The sequence below is a fragment of the Schistocerca nitens genome, chromosome 9 (assembly GCF_023898315.1).
Source record: "Schistocerca nitens isolate TAMUIC-IGC-003100 chromosome 9, iqSchNite1.1, whole genome shotgun sequence".
NCBI classification, from domain to species: Eukaryota; Metazoa; Arthropoda; class Insecta; order Orthoptera; family Acrididae; genus Schistocerca; species Schistocerca nitens.
Window position 1 is genome coordinate 448015758 of NC_064622.1, and position 24007 is coordinate 448039764.

Genomic DNA, 24007 nt, shown 5'->3' on the forward strand with positions numbered 1-24007 from the left:
CTTTGCAGATGACATCCATTACTGCACGGTAGTCCTCGACAGTGGTCACGGAGAGTCGGTAAAGATCATTGCCGGCAGTCCTGATGCTGGCAGTGGGCGCCATTCGAGTGATCTTCAGCTCGAACGGCTTATAAGGGCCGTCCCACTGGACCACAATCGGTGGCTGGCGCGGCGATGTTTTCCGGAGGGGGGGTGGCGGCGTCATCCGTGACGTCATCAGACGCGGCCTGGAAGACGTTGGCGCTCGGCAGCGGCAGCGCAGGCTGTAGGACAGCCGCCCTTGCCGTGTGCCGCCTGGCAGGGGTGATGAACCCGTCCTCGTCAGGGTGGCGCACGGGAGCAGGCCCTGTGGTGGACCGCTGCTCCCTCGCGTGCGTCGTCTTCGCGACCGTCTGGGCCGCGGTGGCAGCGGTGGCGCGGGAGGCTTTAGGGGCCTTCTCCCGCGGCCGAGCAGTGTCTGAGCCTTGGGAGCGGACGTCAGAGTCGTCAGCCCGGCGCTTCCGGAGTGCACGGGCATCGTCAACGTCACGTCTGTCAGCGTCGGCAATTGCCTCCGCGAGATTTGCGTCTGGCAATTCGTCGTCATCTTCGATCACGGCGGCCTCTCGAGCTGGCTTTGCACTCGCCCAGACCGCGGTAGTGCCCTTCTCGCAGGGCGGGGCAGAAACGCGTGGCTACGGGCTCTTGCTGTCGCAGGGCCGTAGGGGCAACCACGAGCGAACCGACCTCTTGCATGGCCGGCCCCCGTGGCGCACCCAGTGAGACCGCCGTCGCCAGGGACGCAGACTCTTGCACTGCGCCTGGCGAGGCCCCCACCGGCTCACCTGCCTCTTGTCGCCCCGTGCCCGGCAGTGCATAGTCGCCCCCATGAGCAAGCTTGTGCATTCGCACGAGCATGCGCTCCTGGGCAAGCTTGTGCATTCGCACGCGCTCCTGGGCGCGAGAAACGTCATCAGAAGAGTTATCCAAGTCATTGTCAGGTAGTCGGCGCCTGTTCGTCATAAGTGGGGGCCGGATGGGGCCGCCGACGGGAGCAAGTCAGTCGCCTGAGCTGACCCCGCCGGACAGCGATCCGCCACACCCTTCGCTCGATCGTCAAACACGTCCTCTCGCCTCGACATCGCAACTCGGACTCGTGAGTGTGCACTAGGGCTGCTCAGCTCGGAATGAAATTAAACATGCCGCGGCGGCCCGTTTATACACCGACCGTGGGTTCACCGCGCATGCGCGAACATAACTGCCCACTAGCGCAAGGCACAACAGCGCACCTGTGGCGAAAGCTCGCGGAAACCATAAATCGATATCAAACACTGTTGACAGCTTTTGATGACCGAAACAAGGACTATTGTTTCTTAATGTCAAACAGAACAGGGTTCTAACTCTTACTTAAAGAATACTCCTTATCTCTATTTATAATATTGTCAGATAGCCGGATGTCAACGGCTTCTTTCATTACACAGTCCCAATACCACGACGCAGGGGCAACCACTTGTGCCTCATCGTACAGCATTTTATGTCCTTCCGTAAGACAATGTTCCGCCACTGCAGGTTCTTCTGGCTGAGATAAACGCGTGTGGCGATGATTCTCCACGCAATGATCCTGGACCGTGCGAATCTTTTGTCCAATATGAGCTTTCCCGCAATGGCAGGGAGTCTTGCAGACCCCAGGCTTTCTCAAATCCAGATCATCCTTCATTGAGCCCAGCTGAGCTCTGGTCTTAACTGGCGGTCGGAATACACTTTATGATAAACACTATGTCCTAATGTCCCATCATCCCTTCTGTAGACCAAGACATATAAAAACGGAAGTTTTCCATCGTTTTCAACTTCCATCGTGAACTTAATATTGGGATACAGACAAAAAGATGGGAGGGAAGCTCTCGGCGTATCTCCAGAATCAAGTTGGCTTTAAGAACACAGCCTTCAGTGCCATGTCCTCAAAAACTTCCATAAACAAATTGGCAACTATGGGGGATACTGGACTCCCCATATCCACTCTGTCAGTTTGTTCAAAGTATTTGTCGTTAAAAAATACGTCGATGTCAGCACATGGCGTCAAAGCTTTTGTATCCCGCCTGGTAGGAGGCGCGTGGGTCTGCTCCTGTAAAATGAAGGGTAGGCCGAATGTAGGAAGCGAGTAGGAGCAGGTGAGGTAAAAATCTCGGTACTGCAGAGTGAATTTAAGTCACCTTTACTATAGGAAGAATTAGGATTAATTAAACTTAACGTAACTTTGGCTGAGATGAGCACGTAGGTGCGAAGCCGTACAGGTATCTACGCTAACAGCTACTAGTAGTTGGACGAACTATCATTGAAGTAACTGAAGTAACAAAGTCTTGTAATGATGAGCCCCCTATGAAGTAAAAACAATGTCGCTAGGTCGTCTCCTCGGAATCAAATGGGTAGAATCTTGAGCGGCGCTCGTAGAGCTGCACAGCGCCGGCTAGCGGACGTTGTCGTCGGTGTCGTAGTGCCACCTAAGAACTTGTACCTACGCCGTGAAATCATAGCTATCGATACCACAAAAACTTAGTTGTTTCTTCGTCCAATTTTTCACCAAAACTGCAAAGAACCTTCAAGAGGAACTCGAGTAAACAGAGACACAACACCAAAACTAACGAGCAAATCCGTGGGACTGAGACACAAAGACTTCAAACGATGAGTGAAAACCAGAGAATTGGAAATATGGTGTTCGCATTTTCCGGCGTGTGGACTGAGAAGGGATACTAAATACTTGTCTAAGTAGGAGTGCCCAAATTGCTAACAATAGGCCTTCCTTGTGTACCTAAGGCAAACCGTATAATCACGGCGGGACAGCAGCACCATGTAGAAGTTTTTTTAAGAACATCGTCAGATAATGAAATCCTCTTCAAAGGTGAAAGTATCTTGCGTTTTATACGTTCAGTTGGATCGTTCTACAATCTTCGGTATGGGCAGTCTGCAAGCAAAAGATCCATTTGACCCACATAATCGTCTCGCGAAAGAACAACAGTTGTCTGCTGGTAGAATTACTAAATACTTCTCTTCTCTGATGGATCGGATCGTGGTTCTTTCAAGGGAAGAGATGTAACGTCACGGGGGTGGCAACCGGCACAACTTATGAGAGATCTCTTGCCTAACCTCATCATCTAGATCGTCGAGAAACCTGGAAACCACTTGTTCAATGGCGGAAATAAATTCCGTAATGGAAACATTCCTGGGCGTAGAGGAAAATTAAATCCCTTTTCCAAAACTGCCAGCGTAGCGTCGTCCAGTTGTTTGGTTGTGAGTTTGATCATAACATGTCGACAGGTATCATCATCCATTATTATAGACAGAGAAGGTTGCCTACAGACGGCGTTTGCATGGACCCAGTCTGATATTGCCCAGGACGAACTGTCAACCCAGTCCCAGGATGCAGCAGACAACAACGCCGAAACTTCCAAACGCAAATAAAATAAATCCTTGGATGTGAAATCTTGTTGCCTTTGTGTAAAACGAATGGGCCCCCTTACTACGGCAAAAGCAGCACGCTTCTTAATGCTGTTGGCTATTCTTGTCCCAGTCTAATGAACAATTCTGGCAAATTTAGGTATTATACCTTCATTCCGGCATCTCAGCAGAAAAGCGAGGGCGCTCAGAAACTTCCCCTTCTTCTTACGAAGTTTGTCAAACTTTCTTACAAGTTCAAACATTCCCTCCCAGTAGAGGCTCTTGATGTTGCTCCGTAAACTTCCCCGGCGTAATAATTGGGTCTCCAGCCGGAACATATTGTCACGTGGAGAAGGCTGATTTTGATTTCCGTTTCACCAACATGGAGGAGAACAACCAACCTTTCTCTCTGTGGCAGCTGGATTTTGCATTGTCAGTAGCTTGTGATACTGTCCCGGCGTAACGACAAGCGCCGGCACGAAGATCAAGCATGAGTTCACTGTGCGCCACGTTTCACTGGATTGCGTTTTATTTTCTGACCAGCAGGCCGCGGGTGATTTGCCGGCGGATCTACAATCTCTTTTAGGAAATACTCAAACGAATGTGGTTCAAGTTTTAAAGTTCTGCGACTTGTTCAACTTTTTTACCAAGATTTTAGGGAGAGAATCTTCATTTGTTCACAGGCCCATATTTTACGTAAGTGGCCAGCCAGTGACAATTTCCTGTGGTATCTTTTGCGCTCCTTTCTCGTTTTCCTTACGTTTTATTTTCTTATACAGCATTTTGCATCTTTTCCCGCTTTCTTTGCGTGTATGCTTCCATTTTACTAAATTTGTACACATTCGTTTCTTTTCATGTGTAACAGGGCGCTGATGACCTCAACGTTGAGCGCCCGTAAGCCCCAACACATACATACACACACACACACACACACACACACACGGCAGGGAGGGCTGTGAGACGACGCCAGCCTATAGCATGCTGGCTAGGACGTCACCACGACAGGAGCGGCATTTTGGAACTCCGTGCTAGCGTCCACGAATGGGTCGACCATGTTACAGCCGTGATCTCCCATGCTGCTGAATTGTCGATCCCACGGTCCTCAAGTCATCCCAAGAGGCGTCCTGTCCCTTGGTGGACCACTGAGTGCCGCTCAGCCATCCGAGCCAGCCGTGCAGCTCTGCGCCGCTTCAAGTGCCGTCCCTCAGCTGACAATCTTGCGGCCTTTCGGGTGGCAAGGGCCAAGGCGCGGTGACTGATTAAGGAGAGCAAACGACGGTCATGGCAATCGTTCTTGAACTCCATCTCCCGCTCCACTAGTTCTACGAAAGTATGGGAAGCCATCAGGAGGATTTCCGGGCAACGCAGCCAACTACCTGTCACGGCATTGCTGCATCAGGGTTGTCTACTCACGGCGCCGAGAGACATTGCCCAGACACTGGCCATGCATTTTGCGGAATCTACTGCCACTATTAACTGTGATCCAGATTTCTGCCGCTACCGCACTGTCATCGAGAGGGATCACTTGGACTTCCGGTCCCCAAATTCTGAACGCTACAACTGCCCCTTCACAGTGTGGGAACTGGATTCGGCGCTGTCTGTGGCTCATGATACTGCGCCAGGTGATGATCAAATCCTGTACAGCATGCTGCAGCACTTGTTGCTGCCATCCAAGGAAGTTCTCGTGAATTGTTTCAATATGATATGGTCATCCGGCACGTTCCCTGACTCATGGAGGGAGGCGATTTTGGTTCCCCTCCTCAAACCGGGAAAGGACCGAATGCATCCCAGTAGTTATCAGAGTATTGCTTTGACGAGCTGCGTCGGGAAGACATTGGACCGCATGGTCAACCGTCGCCTGGTTTGGCTGCTCGAGACCAGGAAGCTCCTTAGCCACTCTCAGTGTGGCTTTCGGAGATGATGTTCAACTATAGACAACTTGACCCTGCTTGAGGCGGCCATCCAGCAGGCCTTCCTACGTAACCAGCATTGTCTAGGTGTATTCATTGACATTAATAAGGCGTATGACACTACTTGGCGCCGCCTTATCCTCAATAAATTCCATCAGTGGGGCTTTCGTGGCCATCTCCCCATCTTCATTCGGTCCTTTCTTTCCCGCCGCCTCTTTCGATATTGGGTTGGTAATGTGCTATCTGATTTGTACGTGCAGGAGAATGGTGTTCCTCAGGGAAGCGTTTTAAGTGTCACCCTCTTTGCCATTGCCATTAACAGTATCACGTCCACTATCCGGAGTCCGGCCCAGTGCTCCTTGTTTGTGGACGATTTTGCTGTTTTCTGTTCTTCCTCCAGTCTTGTCACTGCTAGTCGGCAGCTGCAGCTTACGATAAAGCAATTAGAGGCATGGACTGCGAAGACGGGTTTTACCTTTTCTGCAGACAAATGTGTGTGTGTGTTCATTGTAATCGTTCTCGACGTGCTTTTACCACCCCTGAATTGCGTCTGAGGGACACCATTCTTCCTATTAGAGACACTGTGAGGTTTTGGGATTCGTGCCAAGCATTTGCTTGAGTCCGTTGGTGTGGAGCGTGTGGCACACCAACTCCAGGGTTTTACCCGCCTGCCTCACTGGTTGCTCCAGAGGCCCAGCGTCATTTTAGACTTGTCAGAGTACCGTAGGAGCTGCACTCCTGCGTTTGTTTTTACCTCCTTATTTTACGATATTTTAAAACAGCATCCCGACCATGTTCCAGTATTTACGGATGGCTCTAAACAGGGGGACTCTGTTGGTTGTGCTGTTGATTTCCCTGATCGAGTCGTCAAGTTACGGCTTCCTGCGGCGTTTACCATCTTTGATGCCGAATTGTTTGCGATCTTGCGGGCATTGGAGTGGCTGGCAGTTGGTGAAAATAAGCTGCGTTTGGTCAAGGCCACCACGCGGCTATGGCGTACGTCCTACCAGTCACGCAGGTGGGATGAGGTTCTCCTCACTCGCCTCCGCATCGGGCACAGTCCCTTAACGCATGGATTTTTACTCCGGCGGGAGGACCCCCAATCTGCAGTGCTTGTGGCGTCCAGATTACTCCAGATCACTGTCCGCCACATTTTACGTTACTGTCTTTTATTCTCTGACCAGAGGGCGGTGGTTTCCTTGCCACCGGATTTGCCCTCTATTTTGCAAGACGAAGCAACGACTGTGGTTAAGGTCTTACCGTTTTGTTTCCTGTGCAGTTTGTTGCCTCGGATTTTAGGGAGAGGATTTTAATGTGCTGCTGGGTGACTGACTCACCCAGGTTTTAGGTAAGAGGTCCGCCAGTCACGATTACCTACTTGTTTCACTTCGTTTTCTGTTCTCTTTTCCTTGTGTTTCCTTTCCTTTTTTAGTGCGTTTCTTCTCCTCTTGTTTTGCCTCTGTATGGGAGGATTTGGAACTGCGTCAGGTCTGTGTCTTTTAGCCATTCTCCTTGTTCGCTGTCCGTCTTCGTCCCTTCACCGCATGTTTCTATGCGTGTGGGCGCTGATGACCACGCTGTTTAGCGCCCGAAAACCTCGAACCTCACACACACACACACACTTGGCTGCGCTGATAGCCCAACTGCCGTCACTATTTCTGTTACTGGGCGATTTTAACGCCCATAATGCTTTGTGGGTCGGCTTGGTGGCGACAGGCTGAGTCACTGTTGGTGAGCAAGTGTTGGCACAGCTCAACCTTTCCCTCTTAAATGATATTGCTCCACACATTTCAGCACGTACTCAGACTTTTACTGTCTTTGTTGCAGAATTGTTTGCTATCTTGCGAGCACTGGAGCAGATGAGACATTCTTCCTGTCATAAATTTCTTGTCTGTTCCGATTTACTAAGTGCCCTTCACTCTTTGCAACGTTTGTATCCAGCAGATAAATAGTCCAGACCATCCAGGATGCCCTCCTCCACCTACAGCGATTGGGGAAGGTGGTGGCTTTCTGCTGGGTTCCGGGGCATGTCGGCATTGCTGGGAATGAAAGGGCAGATCTCGCAGCCAAGGAGGTGTGTCTCGATCCACAAGTATCTCAGTGTGCTATACCCCTGCGCGCGCACACCTCGCTGTTGAACTCACGACTCATGCGTCAGTGGGAGGATGAGTGGCTGGAAGTGACTGACAATAAGCTCCGTATAGTCAAGCCCACAACACGTGTGTGGTGTACTTCCTTTCAGCCCCATCGACGGGACGAGGTTCTCCTCACTCGGCTTCGGATAGGCCACAACCCTATGACGCATGGCTTCCTTTTCCGGCGGGAGGACCCTCCAATGTGTGGTGCTTGTGGCGTCCAGGTCACTGTGCGCCACGTTTCATTGGACTGCGTTTTATTTTCTGACCAGCGGGCCGCGGCTGACTTGCCAGCGGACCTGCCATCTCTTTTAGGCAACACTCGGGCGAATGTGGTTAAAGTTTTAAAGTTCTGTGCCATGTCAAATGTTTTTACAAAGATTTTAGGGAGAGGATCTTAATTTGCTCACTGTGTGACAAGCTCGCCCATATTTTATGTAAGTGGCCAGCCAATGACAATTTACTGTGGCATTCTTGTTGCTACGTTTCCCTTTCCTTACGTTCTACTTTCTTATGTCGCATTTTCCTTCTTTTCCTGCTTTCTTTGCGTGTGTGTTTCAGTTTTATTAGGTCTGTACACATTCATTCCCTTTAATGTGTGTCAGGGCGCTGATGACCTTGACGTTGAGCGCCCATAGGCCCCAACACACACACACACACACACACACACACACATAGCACGTACTCAGCCATCGACCTTTCAATCTGCAGACCAAGCCTTCTACTTGTGCGGTAGTGACCATTTTCCGATATTTCTGTCACCACCACAGCGTCACTCTTCTGGGCGCCCCTGCAGATGGGCTATGAATAAGGCTGACTGGGACTTGTTCGCTTCCATTGCCACTATTGAGCCTCTTTGTCATGACACAATTGATGTGGTGGCTCAAATGATCACTACCCGCATTGTTTCTGCAGCAGAATCTGCAGTTATCTGTTCTTCCAGGTCCCATCGGCGGAGGATTGTTCCTTGGTGGTCGCCTGAAATCGCTGCAGGCATTAGAGACCGTAGGGAGGCCCTTCAACGCCATAAACGCCACCCTTCCCTGGAGAACCTTATTGCCTTCAAACGGCTTCGAGCACTGGTTCGCCTGTTCATCAAGGAAGCTGGTGTTGGGAACGCTATGTCTCCACTTTTGGAACAGGGCCCTCCAACTCCCATGTTGGGACCCAGCTCCAGCGACTTTATGGCAGCATAACCAACAGGTGTACTGGAATTTCCAAAAATGGAGCTGTATCCACCGATACTGACGTAATTGCAGGGCACCTTGCTGAGCATTATGCTCACATCTCTGCGTCGAAGAATTATCTCCCCACATTTAGTCTCCTCAAACAGAGGGTGGAGCGACAACACCTCTCTTTTGCTCCATGCCACCCTAAGCCTTACAACACTCCGTTCAGTGAGTGGGAATTGCTCTGTTCCTTTGGCAACTGTCCTGACACATCCCCTGGCACATATTGTATCCATTCACAAATGCCGAAACATCTGTCAGTTGATTCCCAACGCCGCCTCCTTGCTGTCTTCAACCGCATTTGGAGCAATGGCTACTTCCCATCGCAGTGGCAGGGCAGTATCATTATTCCAGTGCCATAGCCTGGGAAGAACACACTAGATGTTGACAGCTATCATCCCATAAACCTCAGCAACATTGTGTGTAAGCTGCTTGAACGTATGATGAGCCGGTGGTTGTATTGGCTTCTTGAATCTTGGAACCTTCTGGCTCCATCCCAGGCGGTTTTCGCCAAGGACGCTCCACCATCGACAATTTGGTGTACCTGGAGCCTGCCATTCGATCAGTCTTTTCCTGGCGACAACACCTCATTGCCGTATTTTTCGATCTCACGAAGGCCTACGATACGACTTGGCGACACCACATCCTTGCTACTCTGGATGAGTTGGGTCTCCAGGGCCCACTCCCGATTTTTATACAGAACTTTTTATTACACCGCACATGCAGAATTTGCGTCGGTGCTTCCCATTGTGCACCCCATATACAAGGGAATGGGGTCCCGCAGGGCTCTGTCAAGGCGTGCCCCACTCTTTTTAATTACCATCAATGGTCTTGCAGTAGCAGTAGGATCGTCAGTATTTCCTCTCATACGCTGACGATTTTTGTATTTCGTTTTGCTCCTCTTCTACTGTTGCCGCTGAACGTCGCCTGCAGGGAACTATATGGAAGGCGCAATGGTGGGCCCTCGCTCACGGCTTTCAGTTTTCAGCCACCAAAACTTGCGTGATGCACTGTTGTCGCCGTCATACCGTCAACCCCCATTCCCAACTTTACCTCGATGACCAACTACTAGATGTAGTGGAGACTTACTGCTTTCTAGGACTGGTCTTTGACACCCACTTGAGTTGGCTTCCCAATCTTTGTCAGCCTAAAGACAAGTGCTGGCGGCACCTTAGTCTTATCTGCTGCCTGAGCCACACCGACTTGGGTTGTACACTGCTGTAGCTGTACCAAGCCCTTGTACAGTCCCGTATTGATTACAGGAGCGTGGTATATGGTTTGGCAGCCCCTCTACACTGAGTCTACTAGACCCAAACCACCACTGTGGAGTCTGCCTCGCGATGTGCGCCTTCCGATGTAGCCCCGTGAACAGCCTACTTGTAGAAGCTGGCTGCATTGCGGTTCCGGTGGCAGCTATTGCTCGCAAATTATACTGCCCACATACATAATATGCCTCGCCATCCAAATTACAGTCTTCTTTTCCCTGACACGGTGGTCTCTTCTTCATGAACTTAGCACTTCCCCCTTACCACTTTTCCTGCAGGCCCACTTCCGTACCCCTCCATGGTCTATACCTCGGCCGCTGCTTCAGCTGAACCTATTTCAAGGCCCCATAGGCTCAGTTCGACCTGAGTCCCTCTGTCGGCATTTTATCTCTCTTCTAGGACAGTTTGAGAGCTCAGAAGTAATCTACACCGATGGATCACTGGTTAACGGTCTTGTCGGTTATGCTTATGCTCACGATGGCCATACTGAACAACGCTCATTGCTGGATGGCTGCAGCATTTTCACTGCAGAGTTGGTTGCCATCTATTGCGTTCTTGATCACGTCCGCTACTGTTCTCTTGAGTCCTTCGTCATTTGCAGTGACTCCTTAAGCAGCATACAAGCTCTCAACTGGTGCTTCCCTAGGCATCCTTTGGTACTGTTAATCCAGGAGTGTCTTTATGCCCTCTACAGCAGTGGACGCTCAGTTACCTTCATTTGGACCCCAGGGCATATTGGAATACCAGGCAATGAGCTTGCTGACCGCCTGGCGAAACAGGCCTCCAGTAAACCATCTCTAGAGATTGGCCTCCCAGAGACGGATTTGCGAACCGTCTTCCGTTGCAAAGTTTTCGTTATCTGGGATACTGAATGACGCACTCTGAGTACACCAAATAAACTCCGTGCTATCAAGGAGACGACGCATGTGTGGCGGTCATCCATGCGAGCTACTCGCAGGGAATCTGTTATCCTCTGCCTACTCCACATTGGCTAACTTCTCCGTCATGTTGACCCACCTCGGTGTCACTGTGGCTCCCTTCTGACTGTCGTGCACATCTTGCTTGGCTGCCCACTTTTAGCTGCTCTGCGGCGGACTTTTAATCTTCCCAGCAACTTACCTGTGGTGTTGGGCGACAATGCCTCAATGGCAGATTTAGTCTTACATAGGGTTTGTATCGTACCATCTAAAGGCGGGCGTTTGGCCTTCTCTCTGGGGCCTCCACTCACTCTTCCTCCATTTTATCTGTGTCCTCCTTCCTTTACATTTGTTTGTCTTTGTGTTCGTCTTTTAGCTACATGTGTTCACCTTGCCTTGTCTTTTTGGGGTGGACATTTTAATGTACTGCAGAGTGGGTGACTCATCCTCTTTTATTCTTGTGATCAGCCAGCATAGACTACCTGTTCTATGGTTTTAATACAATCTTCTACTTTTCCTTATGGTGTATATTTTCCCTTGTTTTTGTTTGTCCCATTCATTTTCCCTCTTTTCCTTTACCAAACGTACTTTGGGAGTTTTCTTTACCCTGAGCCTTGTTTGTATCTGGAACAAGGGACTGATGACCCTGTAGCTTGTTCCCTTTATCCCTCAAACCTGTCAACCTTGGCGCCGACGTTGCATGGTGTCGGCTCCCCTCACACTGCTCATTATTTACAGCCAAGCTCTTCGCTGTGTATCAGGCCACAGAGTACATATGGTGACACAGGCTTTTCAATTATGTTCTCTGCTCAGACTCTCTTAGCGCCCTTCAAAGTCTCTGCACACTGTACGCCAACCATCCCTTAGTGCAACAGCTCCAGGAAAACTGTCATTTGTTCACTCTTGATGGAGGCACTGCGATGTTTACGGGGGTTCCTGGTCACATTGGTCTCCCAGGAAACCAGGCTGCTGGTGCTCCTGCCAAGGCTGCAGTCCTCGTACCTCGGCCCACTAGTTCCTATATTCTCTCCGAAGATCTCTGTGTTGACGTCTGTCCCGCCGGGAGGTCGTTTTAACCTAGGTTGTGTATAGGGCACTGCCTTTTTAGCCATCGCCATTTGTTAAGTGGCGTTCCCCCACCACTTTGTGCACATTGCGACCAAGTTTTAATTGTCTGCCATTTCCTGATGGAATGCCTATTTTTTAACCGTTTATGTTCCCGCTTGGGTTTGCCGTCTGATTTATCGGCCGTTTTAGCGAACGACGCGCGGACTGTCGACCTAGTTTTACTTTGTATCCGTCGTAGTAATATGGCGAAGGCCATTTAATGTTTAGTTCTATGCCCCTGTTGTTCTATGGTGTATTTTATAGCCCTTTCTCCACGTCCCTGCTTTTACCTGCCTTCTCTTACGTCGATTGGGATTGACGTGTAGTCGTTTTTTAACTCCTCTCTGTTTTCGTGGTCTATAGTTTTGACTTGGGCGCTTATGACCCCAGTTGTTTTTACGCCCTAAAAACAAAAACGAAGGAAGTGAATGTGATGTATAGTGAGAGGAGGCGGATTGTACTTAGACCGCTCACAGAAATGAAAACAACAGGTAAAGGGTTGTAGAACCACCTTACAACAAAGGAATTCAAGAGTCAAAACTTCCAAACCAGGACGCAAGAGTCATAGCAAGTGATACTTGTGTAGAACAAATAGGAAGTGCGCACGTCTGGAGGTTCCTTCCTTACCCTTGCTCTTGCAAACACACGTTGCACTATGACAGAGACATAAAATTGAATAAACAAATACATCAGTGACCGGACAGACAGTTCATAATTTTGTGAAAAGAAATATGGAGCACTAGGGAGATTTGATCATGGATCCAGTCCAACCCAGCGCCCATATAACCACGGTGACATTGCTATTCGACTTCGTTCAATGTTGGACATCTTGAGCTTGGAACGTTCACTGTTTTTGCTTCTTTTTTCACAGTTGATTACACCTTCTTCCTGTTTTCATGCTTGATCTGTGTTCAGTTTGTAATGGGCTATCCACTGGGCCTTGTTACCACTAAGGCTGAGGGGGGTGCGATGGGGGGTTTCCCTTGTGAGTAGCAGTCTTGGAGAGGTGCACGGCGACGTTACTACGTGCGGGCCTCCAGGTCACAACATTTCTTTAGTTTGTTTTGAGTAAGTGCATTTCTCTATCCGTTTCTATCCTATAAAATTTTGTGCAGAAGTTGTTTATAGCGTAAATCAACCATCCAAGATATCTGTAAACATTAATGGAGGGATTTGATCATTCGTCAGTGTGCCAGTACAAAGTATAAGCAGATTAGTCATTAAATATGTAATGCTTTGTGGAAATTGTTTAACGTGGGTTATTGGAGTATTTTATTAAAATAAAAGAGCTGCTGTAATAGTTTAACATCATCATTGTTTACGTACAGTATCTTACAATGGAAATGCGAGCCTTTGGAGGAAAATCGGTCTAAAAATTTACGTAGATATGGGTTGTGGAGTCCATTGTTTTCAACAATCTATGACATCACAAATTAGTAGTGCAGGGAGACGTTTCCTTGTGCACTACTTTATTGGTTGCACTGTAGTTTGAAACGCAAAACATTTAATAACTCGCAGGAACCAAATTTACAAATTATGTCATACTTTGTAATGAATACGTTGGAGTCTTCCACCTTAGTGAGGAAGTTTTTCAAAAATTTCCGCCATATTGGATAGCCATACCACAGTCTCCCACGGCATTGTACAAGTGTTTTACATAATAGATTTTGTTAATATTTTCTGAGATTTGGCAGAATTTGCTGTGATATCATTAATTTGTAATAATGCAGCCACTCCAGTTACTCATTGTATTGTCAAACTTTCTTACATCATAAATTTTGTTGATTTATTACAAAATTATTGCAGAATATGCTGCGGTGCAGAATATACATAATTAAATTACAGTATTTCTGAAGACAGGACAGTGAACTCGTTTTAACACATACATTGTGCCTCTCACACACACATACGCTAGTAATGTAGGGATGACATAGATTTGGAATGCAGCAACAGTTCATTTGTTTAAATATTGCGTTCTGGTTTTTTTAAAGTTTCAACAATATTTTATTGACAGTAATATACTGCGTGCACACACACACGCTAGTAATGTAGGGGTGACGTAGACTTGTGGTGTAGCAAGAGATTGTTCAAGTATCATGTTGTGGCACCTTTTTAAAATTTAAAGTTCAACAAGAGCATATTCATTGTTAGTAATGCATTACAAATTTTTTTAACTTGCGATGCAGTGTGATTTGTTAAATAATTCGCTGTAATAATTGTTTAAAATTATATTTACATATATCTCCAGTATGAATATGTAGGTCTTTTGATAGTCGCTATAATTGCAACAAATTACCGAAAAACCGTAAATAGAAGTTACTTATGAGAGGAAGGATTACTTATACCTACATGGCTTCTTATTATACTTGGGATGGTGGTCGTAGCTGGACTCTCCTGATGTTTAATGACGATCCTTCCACTATAGTGCACAGACCTCAAATGACACAACCCACTTAATTGCTGTAGTATTAGAAGGAGAAAGGGGAGTGGGAGCTTGCGTCTTGTTGATCCAGAGGGGAGGGGGTGATCTTGAATGTAACACATAAATGTGCATCTGGGGAGTTCAAGGGGGAAGGATGTATGTTCAGGACAGGAGTTCCCTGTGGTGGCCTAGAATGTAACTCAAGTAACTGCCTCAGGTGGGGGGGAATCATCTGACACCAGATGTGATCTTGAGATAAATCGTTATCTTCGCCAGAAACTACCCTGCCCTTGGGTTTTAGATGGGCAGCTGGAGGCGACACCTCGTTAAAGTATTCCATGTAGAGATTTGCGATTGTAGGGGTCAATGGGGATCTCCTGCCTATTCCATTTCTTTATTCATAAATCTGCCCATTGCTGTTGAGTACATGTTCAAAGAGTTCTGTTATTTACGGTTCAAAGTCTGGTGTGTACATGCACTCTGCGCTGTGTCAGCAGATGTCGCTGGGAGCAGGTGGTCGCCTGCTGGTGCTGGCGGCAGGGGCGAGCTCAGTGCTGCTGGCGCTGCTGGTGGTGGCCTGTCTGGTGGGGCCCGGCTGCTGCCTCTACGAGTACCTGCACCGCAGTGAGTACCTATCCGGATGCTTGCTCTCGATCAGACAGTATTGTGCATCCTTCTTCCAGGCAACAGATATCTTGGTTGAGGACTCCAATACACTATTGATACCAATTTATAACCAGTACATTGCATGACAGAACTCGTGTGATGACCCACAAAAGAGAGCGTATAGGAGTACTGAACCCCAAAAACCATTGTAGTGAAAAGGTATGTGTTTCTACATATATCAGTTTCCAAATGTTTCATCTCATGTTTGGAGACATAAGTAGTGTGAAAATTAAGGAAGTGTAGAAAACTAGGATCTGTGTTCAACACAGGGTACTTCCCAGTTGCTTGCTCCTGCGAACGGATTTGCTTGCATTCTGACACATATGGAGAATGTTCCAGTCAGATTAATGGGAACATTCACAGGCTCGCTCTACCTGCTGCAATCACAAATATAATACTGTTTGAGAGTCCATAGGAAGCTGACTTTGGCAAGAAACAATGGGAAATACATTCCATTAATAAAAAAATAAAAGGAAAACTTGCTCCTGAATGCAGGTGGAAAGGACTAAAAAGTATTCCAATCATTTACAGACTCGCATAACTATAGTCAGTGGACCTGTCTTTAGAAGCTAAGTGTGCTAAACGAAACACTGATACGAGTGAACGCACACTTTGATTTTATATTGTATAAATTTTGATATTGATAAAATTGTGCAAGACTGTTGCCATTAGTGTTCTTAAATCAATGCCATGATTTACACACTTCTCAAAATTTTGGATGAATGCTTCTAAACGCAGTAGTTATGTGAAATTCTAGGAAGTTATGCTAAAGCAATGTAAACAAACTGTTATTATTGTTATTATGAAAACATTTCATATTATCTTATTGCTATTGTTGTTATACTTGTAGACATCTGCATCACGTTCAAAGAGAATTTGAAGGTAAATTATATTTGTGGCTGAGTTCTGGATCTGTGTTTGTCACAGGTAACTCATTTCACTTTTCCAAATAGTAACTGTGTGAACACTGCAAAAATGACACATTACTGTGTAATTTTGCATCTGGCTGCAGTCTTCTGTAATAATCACTTGAGTATCTGTACATTTCTACAGGTGGAAGTATTTCGTTTCTAAGCAGATAAAGGACATGGGAACTATATTGTGAAAAAGAGAAAACCTGTTACTTATGTACTGAAGAAAACTACAAGAAAATTAGTGACATACAACATACAGGAGTCTATGGACTGATGTCTGATGGTTTACGATATTGTCACACTATACCAGTGGAAAGAATGCAGCAGTTACTAACTTCTTAACTTGAAGCACCTGCATAAAGCTGACCCCCTCCTTCTGAGAAAATATGTCCTGACCTGTAGCGTAAATATTCCCAAATTTGTTGCAAGATTTTATTGGAGTTCAGCCTGATGAACAATCCTGGTGCAAAATCTGACCTACTGTGGGTGGGTCGTTGACCACTATGTATATCCCCCAACAGCATCAACTGTCTTGAATAGCCTGTATGAGTCAAGCACTCATTACGCACTTCACGTTTGGCACATATATAAAAAATAAATGAATAAATAAGGTAAAGAACATATTATAAACTTCATTTTGGTTTGATACAATGTCAAGAAACCAGTACCTAAAATTACATATTTCAACAGGCTCAGAACAGTTAGACAATCTATCCGAAAAACACGTACATCAATCTTAATACTATTTCATGGTGAAAAGTCTCCCAGAGGTAGTGATGTACAAGCCTTGATAATATAGTGATATTCAAAAAGAAAATTGTAGTGGTAATGAAAAGGTTGTCAGCGTTATCTGACTTCTAACAATGCCTCAAAAGTAGTTAAACAGCTCACACTTTCATATAATTGAGTCATATAGGTCCAAATAATTTGAGTTCCATAATGTAGTGTTGCCACACATAACAGCCTGATGTCTAACTGCTGCAGGCCATACCACCATACCTTGTTTAATGTCTGAAAATATCTCACTGTGAGAAAATCTGTTATGTGTTTCCAACTTTGCTTATCACGATCTGTAACTTAAACAGGACTTTCCTTTTGGCCACTACTCGTGCAACCATAGATTAACAAGATGGTGGCATCCTATGTTCACGTAAGCAATACATGAATAAAGGGAATAATCTAGTTAGAAATTATAGTACAACACGAGCTGTTTAAAGCGAATATATTTCTCTTCAGAAACATAGACACAAATTACAAGTTTTCAGTGAGAATTGTGTTGATACAAAACAAACTTTCATCACCGTAACAAACTGATATCATTTTGCAAGCCAACATTTTCATTCTCATAAAACCTGAGGTAGAGGGATTAAATACAAATATAATGAAATGAACTTTAAAGTTATGCAGTAATCAGCTTCTCAATATTTGACAAATTCACACCCTCTCAGCCGACAGTACTGGATGTGAATGCATGTAAGTGAAATGGATGCCCACAGCCTAAGTCACCTCTAATGGTAGCACGAAATTCAGCATAACAAAAAGACTTGGAATTATCTTAGTGGTAATTATACAAATTATTCATCATAACTTACCATCAGGCAAAGCTAGTTTCATCAGATAATGTGCTACATCAAATATAGCTAAAAAATCAGAACTGTCTCAATACTCCAATTACTGTACACCAAAGGTTAATGGCTGACCACTTTTGAAAAAGGAAGACACATGGATCCTCTACACACATATGATTAGCTGAGGGCCATTGGCTAACCAAACACTGGATTTCTTACGCAATGTCCCTCAGGGGCTCAGCATTCATTTGATGAGTACATGCTTGGCAACCCCGGGGTTCCTGATCTGGGGCTGGTGAGCGCCGCCAGTCGTCTGTTACCGTAAGCTCTGGGCATGCTTCAGCAACCACCATATGAAGCGGTGGTGGAACGTTGTGTGTCACAGGGAACGGGGATCTTGGATTGCCTGCTCTCTATAAAAAAAACCTCAATCTCAAGGTATGCTGCATGCTGAGGACATGCATGGCTGTTGGGGTGGAGCAGTCGTTAGCAGGAAACCTCTTGGGAACCTGCGACACCTCAGTTTTTCCTTGGCTGCTCGTGGGACAGAGATGTAACCCTGGAAATCTTCTCCTCCCAGCTAGAAGGGTGTATTGCCTGGGAGGGAGGTTAGTCCTTCTGACAACCAACTTGTTGTTAGAAATGGGGTTCAAGGAATCATGAATCACTATGTCTTTGTAGTGATCAAAACAAAGGAGGGGACTTTTAAAAAGGTGTCCCTCTTCTATATCCATAAAGGCTTAGAAGGAGTTGCTGGTATCTAAAGTCTATTAAGCAGTTGCAAAATGGTTCCTTTGCTGGTCGAGACTAACCATGCAAAGCAGGTGGAACTACTTAGGAAGTCACAAAAATTGGGTGAGTATGACATCATTGTTGAGTTGCATAACTCCCCTTACTCCAGCAAAGGTGTGGTCACTTGCTGTGATGTTATGGACATTGATGTTGCTGAACTCAAACAAGAATGGGCATCACAGGGGATGATAGATGTGGAATAAAGGACACCTCGACTCGAATACGGATGTCAAGCTTATGGATCTGCAAGACCTTCCTACCTCAAAATGTTGGATGTGATTCACCATGAGGGTATTAGGCTTTCAACGGGGGCTTATCGCATGAGTCCAGTTGCTAGTCTATATCTCGAGGCTGGAGAGCCTCCGCTGTCCATTCAGCGTCTTCTCCTTGTGTACGGCAAGCATACAGGGCCAAGTCCACTCCTATTTCGTTGGCGTCCAACACCTTTTCACAGCTGGCACTGGAATGTTTCTTCCGCCACCGTCCGAAGGCAACAAAGCCGTTTGGGATCCGTGCAAAGGAGGGTCTCGAGTCAGTACACCTGGAGGGCTTTAAGGTACTCCACCAGGGATGGAGTAGGGGATCTCCGTGGCTACTACAAAGGCCAAGATTACTTCTTGATCTGGCTGCTTACAAGAAGTATTGTACCCCAGACCACCTTTTTAAAATTAAATTTACTGAGATTTTGGACCGCCATTCAGATTTTATTACTGTTTACACCGATGGGTCTAAACAGGGGGATTTTATGGGCTGCTGTGCTGTGTTTCTCGATACTGTCCGATAGGATAGGGCTCCCAGAGCAGTTCTCAGTTTACTATGCAGAACTGTTTGCCATTCTGCAGCATTAGAGCATATGCGAAGACATCATGGCAAGAAATTCATCATCTGCTCCGATTCCCAAAATGCTCTACACGCTCTTGAACAGATGTACCCAGCAGATCGGATGGTGCAAGAAGTGCAGGACGCACTCCTGCTCTTGTAAAAGCAGGGTAAGGATGTAATTTTCTGCTGGGTTCCAGGGCACATAGGGATTCCTGGAACTTGCACACGCGGCTGTCAAGTAGGCTTGCTCCATCCCATCTCCTGCTCGCTGTTCCGTCCGCCTGCAGGCAATAACATCATTCATGACTTGGAAGGTCATGCGTTGGTGGGAGGCTCAGTGGCTGGAAGTGAGGGATAATAAGTTGCGAGCAGTGAAGGATTCTGTCCGACCGTGGCTTACCTCCTTCCATCAATGACGAGCTGAGGAAGTAGCCCTTACATGGTTTCGAATAGGACACTGTCCATTGACACATGGTTTTCTGTTATGTCATGAGGAGCCACCAACGTGTCAGACATGTGGGACACAGCTGTCGATACGACATATTTTAACTAAGTGTGTTTTGTATGCGGGTTTGAGGGAAGATTTGTTTCCCACCAGACCTGCCCCCTATTTTAACTAATAATGAGGCGAGTGTGGCTAGAGTTTTACGTTTTTGTGTCATGTCTGGACTTCTTTCCAAAATATTGGGATTGAGATCTTAATGTGCTGTAAAGTGGTTTGGTCACCCATTATTTGTAAGTGGTCACCCAGCTACAGTTAAGTATTTTTACCTGTTTTGTACTGGTATTTTATTTTTAGCTTTATCTACCTGTTTTGATGTGCTGTGTCCAATCTTGAAATTTGAGCATTTATAATTCTCTTAAAGATTGGCTCTGAATTGATCCTTGTTTAACAGATCTTGGCTGCACTCGTCAACATTTATTTTGGGAATGGGCGCTGATAATCTCGTTGTTGTGCGTCCTAAAGCACTAATCATCATCATCATCATCTGTAACAAAGGACACATATGAATAATGGAGAAATTGAGAAAACTGCCACGTTCATCGCGATTTCAATTATCTGACACTATCTGAACACATCATGGCAGGTTTCTTTCGACTTATAGGTTATATGTACCTAACCCTATGTGCTGCCCCCTGTGAGTCCGGGGGTTAGAATAGGCCCGAGGTATTCATGCCTATCATAAGAGGCGACTAAAAGGAGTCTAACACGTTTCAGCTGTGTAAGTTCATGTCCCATTCTATGGTTTGACCTGCCACTTTCCAAATTCCACAGAAGTGCGTACCATATTGGGAAGGACGTCTTGTGTGTTGCACGAGTTATCTATAGTGCCCTTAGATTCGATCTCCTGAATCTCTTGTTGTCATGGCATTGCATATCCACCTGCATATCACCTATCTGGGCTAGGACATTTTCCAAAGTATGTCATCTATTTCCGTTGCCCCCTGTCCTCTTTCGCCCCCATGACACTATTGGATTCCTCTGTGCCCAATATCCAGCATGGTATACAGTTCGTTGTGGTAGGGCCATCATGTACGCATTTGGTGGTAGCCCCCAAACAACACAGGGATCACACTGCTGATGCCTGAGCTGTAAACTCCCCTTGTATTCCAAGGAGTAGATGCCCGTCTTCCTGGGGCATCAGGACTCCCAGAAACGGCCATCATCCCAGGTGGCATTTGCTGGGGCTGGGTTGTGCCCGTGGGGAGAGCCTCTGATCGGAGTGGGTGGCATCAGGGCAGATGACTGACAATCAAGCGGATTAGGTTATCTTTTGCTGGGGACCGAATGGCCCAGCAGTCTCTAAGAAAGGGAATGTTGATTACAGCGCTGACAGATATGACCCTAAGTCGTTCCCCTCCCTAGCAACACCTTTGGAGGAACATAGGGCTTCAGAGTGACAGGATCCCTATCACCACGTTACTTAGTTTGAGGCATAACTGATGGGTACTCCTTTCTGGAAATGAAGCCTTTGTTTTTTGTTGAGCACCTTGAGGATACGTTTGGGGAAGTGCCAGCACTGTCCAAAATGCGCAATTGGTCGATTTTGATTCAGACAGCATCTCCAACCCAGTCCTGGGCGTTACTCGCCTGTGACAAGCTGGATGATATTCTTGTTTCAGTCACTCCTCACGAAAGCCTAAATATGGTCCAGGGAATTATTTTTCATCGTGACCTCCTGTTGCAGTCTGACGATGAGCTATGTGCCAATTTAGAACGGTGGAGTGTCCATTTCGTCCTGCACATTTACAGGGGACCCAAGGATAATAGGGTTACCAGTGGTGCCTTCATCTTGGCCTTTGAGGGTGATTCGTTACTTGGAAAGGTCAAGGTGATGGTGTACCGATGTGACGTCATGGCCTATGTCCCTCCCTCTATGTGGTGCTTCAAGTGCTGGAAATTTGGGCACATGTCGTCCCTGTGCCCTTCCAGTGCCACCTGTAGAGACTGCAGACTTTGCTGCATCTGAATACTCCATGTGCGCCGCCTCCCACCTGTGTGATCTGTGGACAGCATCACTCCCCCTGATCGCCGGACTGCCCAGTACCCCAAAAGGAGCGCAAAATGTGGAGTTCAAGACCCCTGCAGGCTAAACTCAAATATGAAAGGTTAAACGCTGTTCCCATAGGATCTTCTTATGCTACCGCCGTTATGGCGTCGCCATCACTGACACCGTTACGTCCATCCTCCAAGGTTGCTCCAGTCGGCCCTCAAGGCCACCCATCTCGCTCCCCTGTCCAGTTGGCTGGGGGATGTCTTCTTCTGTTGCTCCCAAAGTTTCAACTTTGGAACAAACACCCCCAAAATGCTGGGGGCATCGGTCCCCTCCCCCCAGCCATAGAAGCAAATGCCTCCTCTGGCTCCTCTTATGCAGAAGGGGTCCCTTGGAATGCTACCTTCCACGCCCCCCCCCCCGCCCCCCCCCAGTGGTCCAGTGGACACCAGCCAGTGGTTAAAAGAACCACTGGCCGCTGGTTGAAGGGCTTCACGGTCTGCCTCTGCCCTTGAAGCTACTTCTGAGAAGCCCTCCCAGCAAGCTCCTAAGGAGTGGCGAGAGGGCAAAACTTCAAAGAAAAAGTCCACCAAGAAACGGGAGCCTCCAGTGCCCCCTACACCAGCACTCCTCCAGGGTTCTGCGTCTGAAGACGAGATGGAGATTTTGGCGTCCCCTGAGGATCTAGCTCTCGCCATGGTACTGGGTGCGAACACTCAACCGGTGGCGACAGGTGATGCTGTAGCCTAATTTGCCTCCTTGGTCACTCCATGCCACCCCAGACGACAGAAAGCGTCATTCTCCAGTGCAACTGCGGCGGTTTCTCTCCCACCTGGCTAAGTTACATCAACGTTTAAGCAGTGTCCCAGCTTTTTGAATTGTCCTGGTTTGCCGCATACAGCCTCCCGACCCCCTGCAGTACAGAGAACTACAGATATCCAACAGTGAGGGCGTGCGGGCGTCGACGTCGGTGGAAATCGTGCTCGTAGGCAGGCGCACCACAGGTACTTCCATCTCGAACGAGGTGGGTTGTGCAGGCAGAGTGGCGAGAGTCAATTCGACTTCGTAGTCAGTTACCCACTGTGGCCAGATGAGACGGCGGCCAGCCTGGGAGTAAGCAGGCGGGGTGGTCGTCGCCGTGGTGGTGGCATGTGTGGCCCTTAGGTGGATGGAGCTATCAGGGGTACTACAAAAACTGTCCTACCTATGACAGTGTATTTTCGTCCTTACATCTGTAGCGGCCGGCCGCAGTGGTCATGCGGTTCTAGGCGCTGTAGTCCGGAACCGCGCGACTACTACGGTCGCAGGTTCGAATCCTGCCTCAGGCATGGATGTGTGTGATGTCCTTAGGTTAGTTAGGTTTAAGTAGTTCTAAGTTCTAGGGGACTGATGACCTCAGATGTTAAGTCCCATAGTGCTCAGAGCCATTTGAACCATTTTTTTGAACCTCTGTAGCGAACCTGTACCCTTTCAAACACCTTTAGAAGATGTGGCTGTCAGGGTGAGGACAACACAGGAAATTACCATCCATAACATCTACCTCCCTCCAGATGGTGAAGCACCACCCCTCGTTTTGGCTGCTCTCATTTTGCATTTCGCTTCCAGTGTCGGTTCAGGAGGTATCACTGCACGCTTGATAACCCTGGCCCCGCTCGAAGGAGCAATTCAACAAGCGTTCCTTAGTAAGCAACACCTTGTTTGTGTTGTCTTTGACATGGAAAAGGCCTACGATACCACCTGGAGGCATAATATTTTGTTGCGGCTCTGTCAGTGAGAATTCTGTGGATGTCTATCCACCTTCATACAATCCATTCTCTCGGACAGACATTTTAGATACGAGGTTGGAAATGTCCTGTTTGACAAGTTTAAGCAGGAGCATGGTGTCTCTGAAGGGAGTTTTTTAAGTTTCACGGCATTCGCAAAAGCAATAAACAGTATTACGTCCATAGTGCGACGTCGCTTACTATGTTCCTGGTTTGTGGAAGACTTGTCCATCTTCCGTGCATCGTTCAGTCTCATAACGGCTACTCTACAATTGCAGCTGACGATCAGGCTGTTGGAGAAATGGTTTTACACAACAGGTTTTAATTTTTTTTTCGAGGAAACAGTTTGTGTTGATTTTAACCATTCCCACTGCCTGTTTGATTCACCCATTTTAAAACTGGGGACACCGTTCTCACTTTTAAGGAAAAGGTAAATTATTTGGGCCTTACTTTGGATGAGAAGTTAATCTGGCTGCCACACCTTAAAGAAGTGAAACTGAGATGTCTGAAAGCCGTAAACATCCTTAAATGTTTGTGTCATAGGTCTTGGGGGCCGACAGGGCTTGCCTGATCCAACTTTAAGACCTTTGT

General features: G+C 47.2%; 1 protein-coding gene across 1 annotated transcript in view; it reads left to right on the plus strand.

The window, feature by feature from the left end:
• LOC126203596 (synaptotagmin-5-like) overlaps positions 1-24007 on the plus strand; it is a 273387-nt gene that overhangs the window by 134580 nt on the left and 114800 nt on the right. Inside the window, exon 2 of the mRNA XM_049937959.1 lies at positions 14894-15020. Within this exon, the coding sequence (XP_049793916.1) occupies positions 14894-15020 (127 nt within the window). The remainder of the gene's footprint in view (positions 1-14893; positions 15021-24007) is intronic.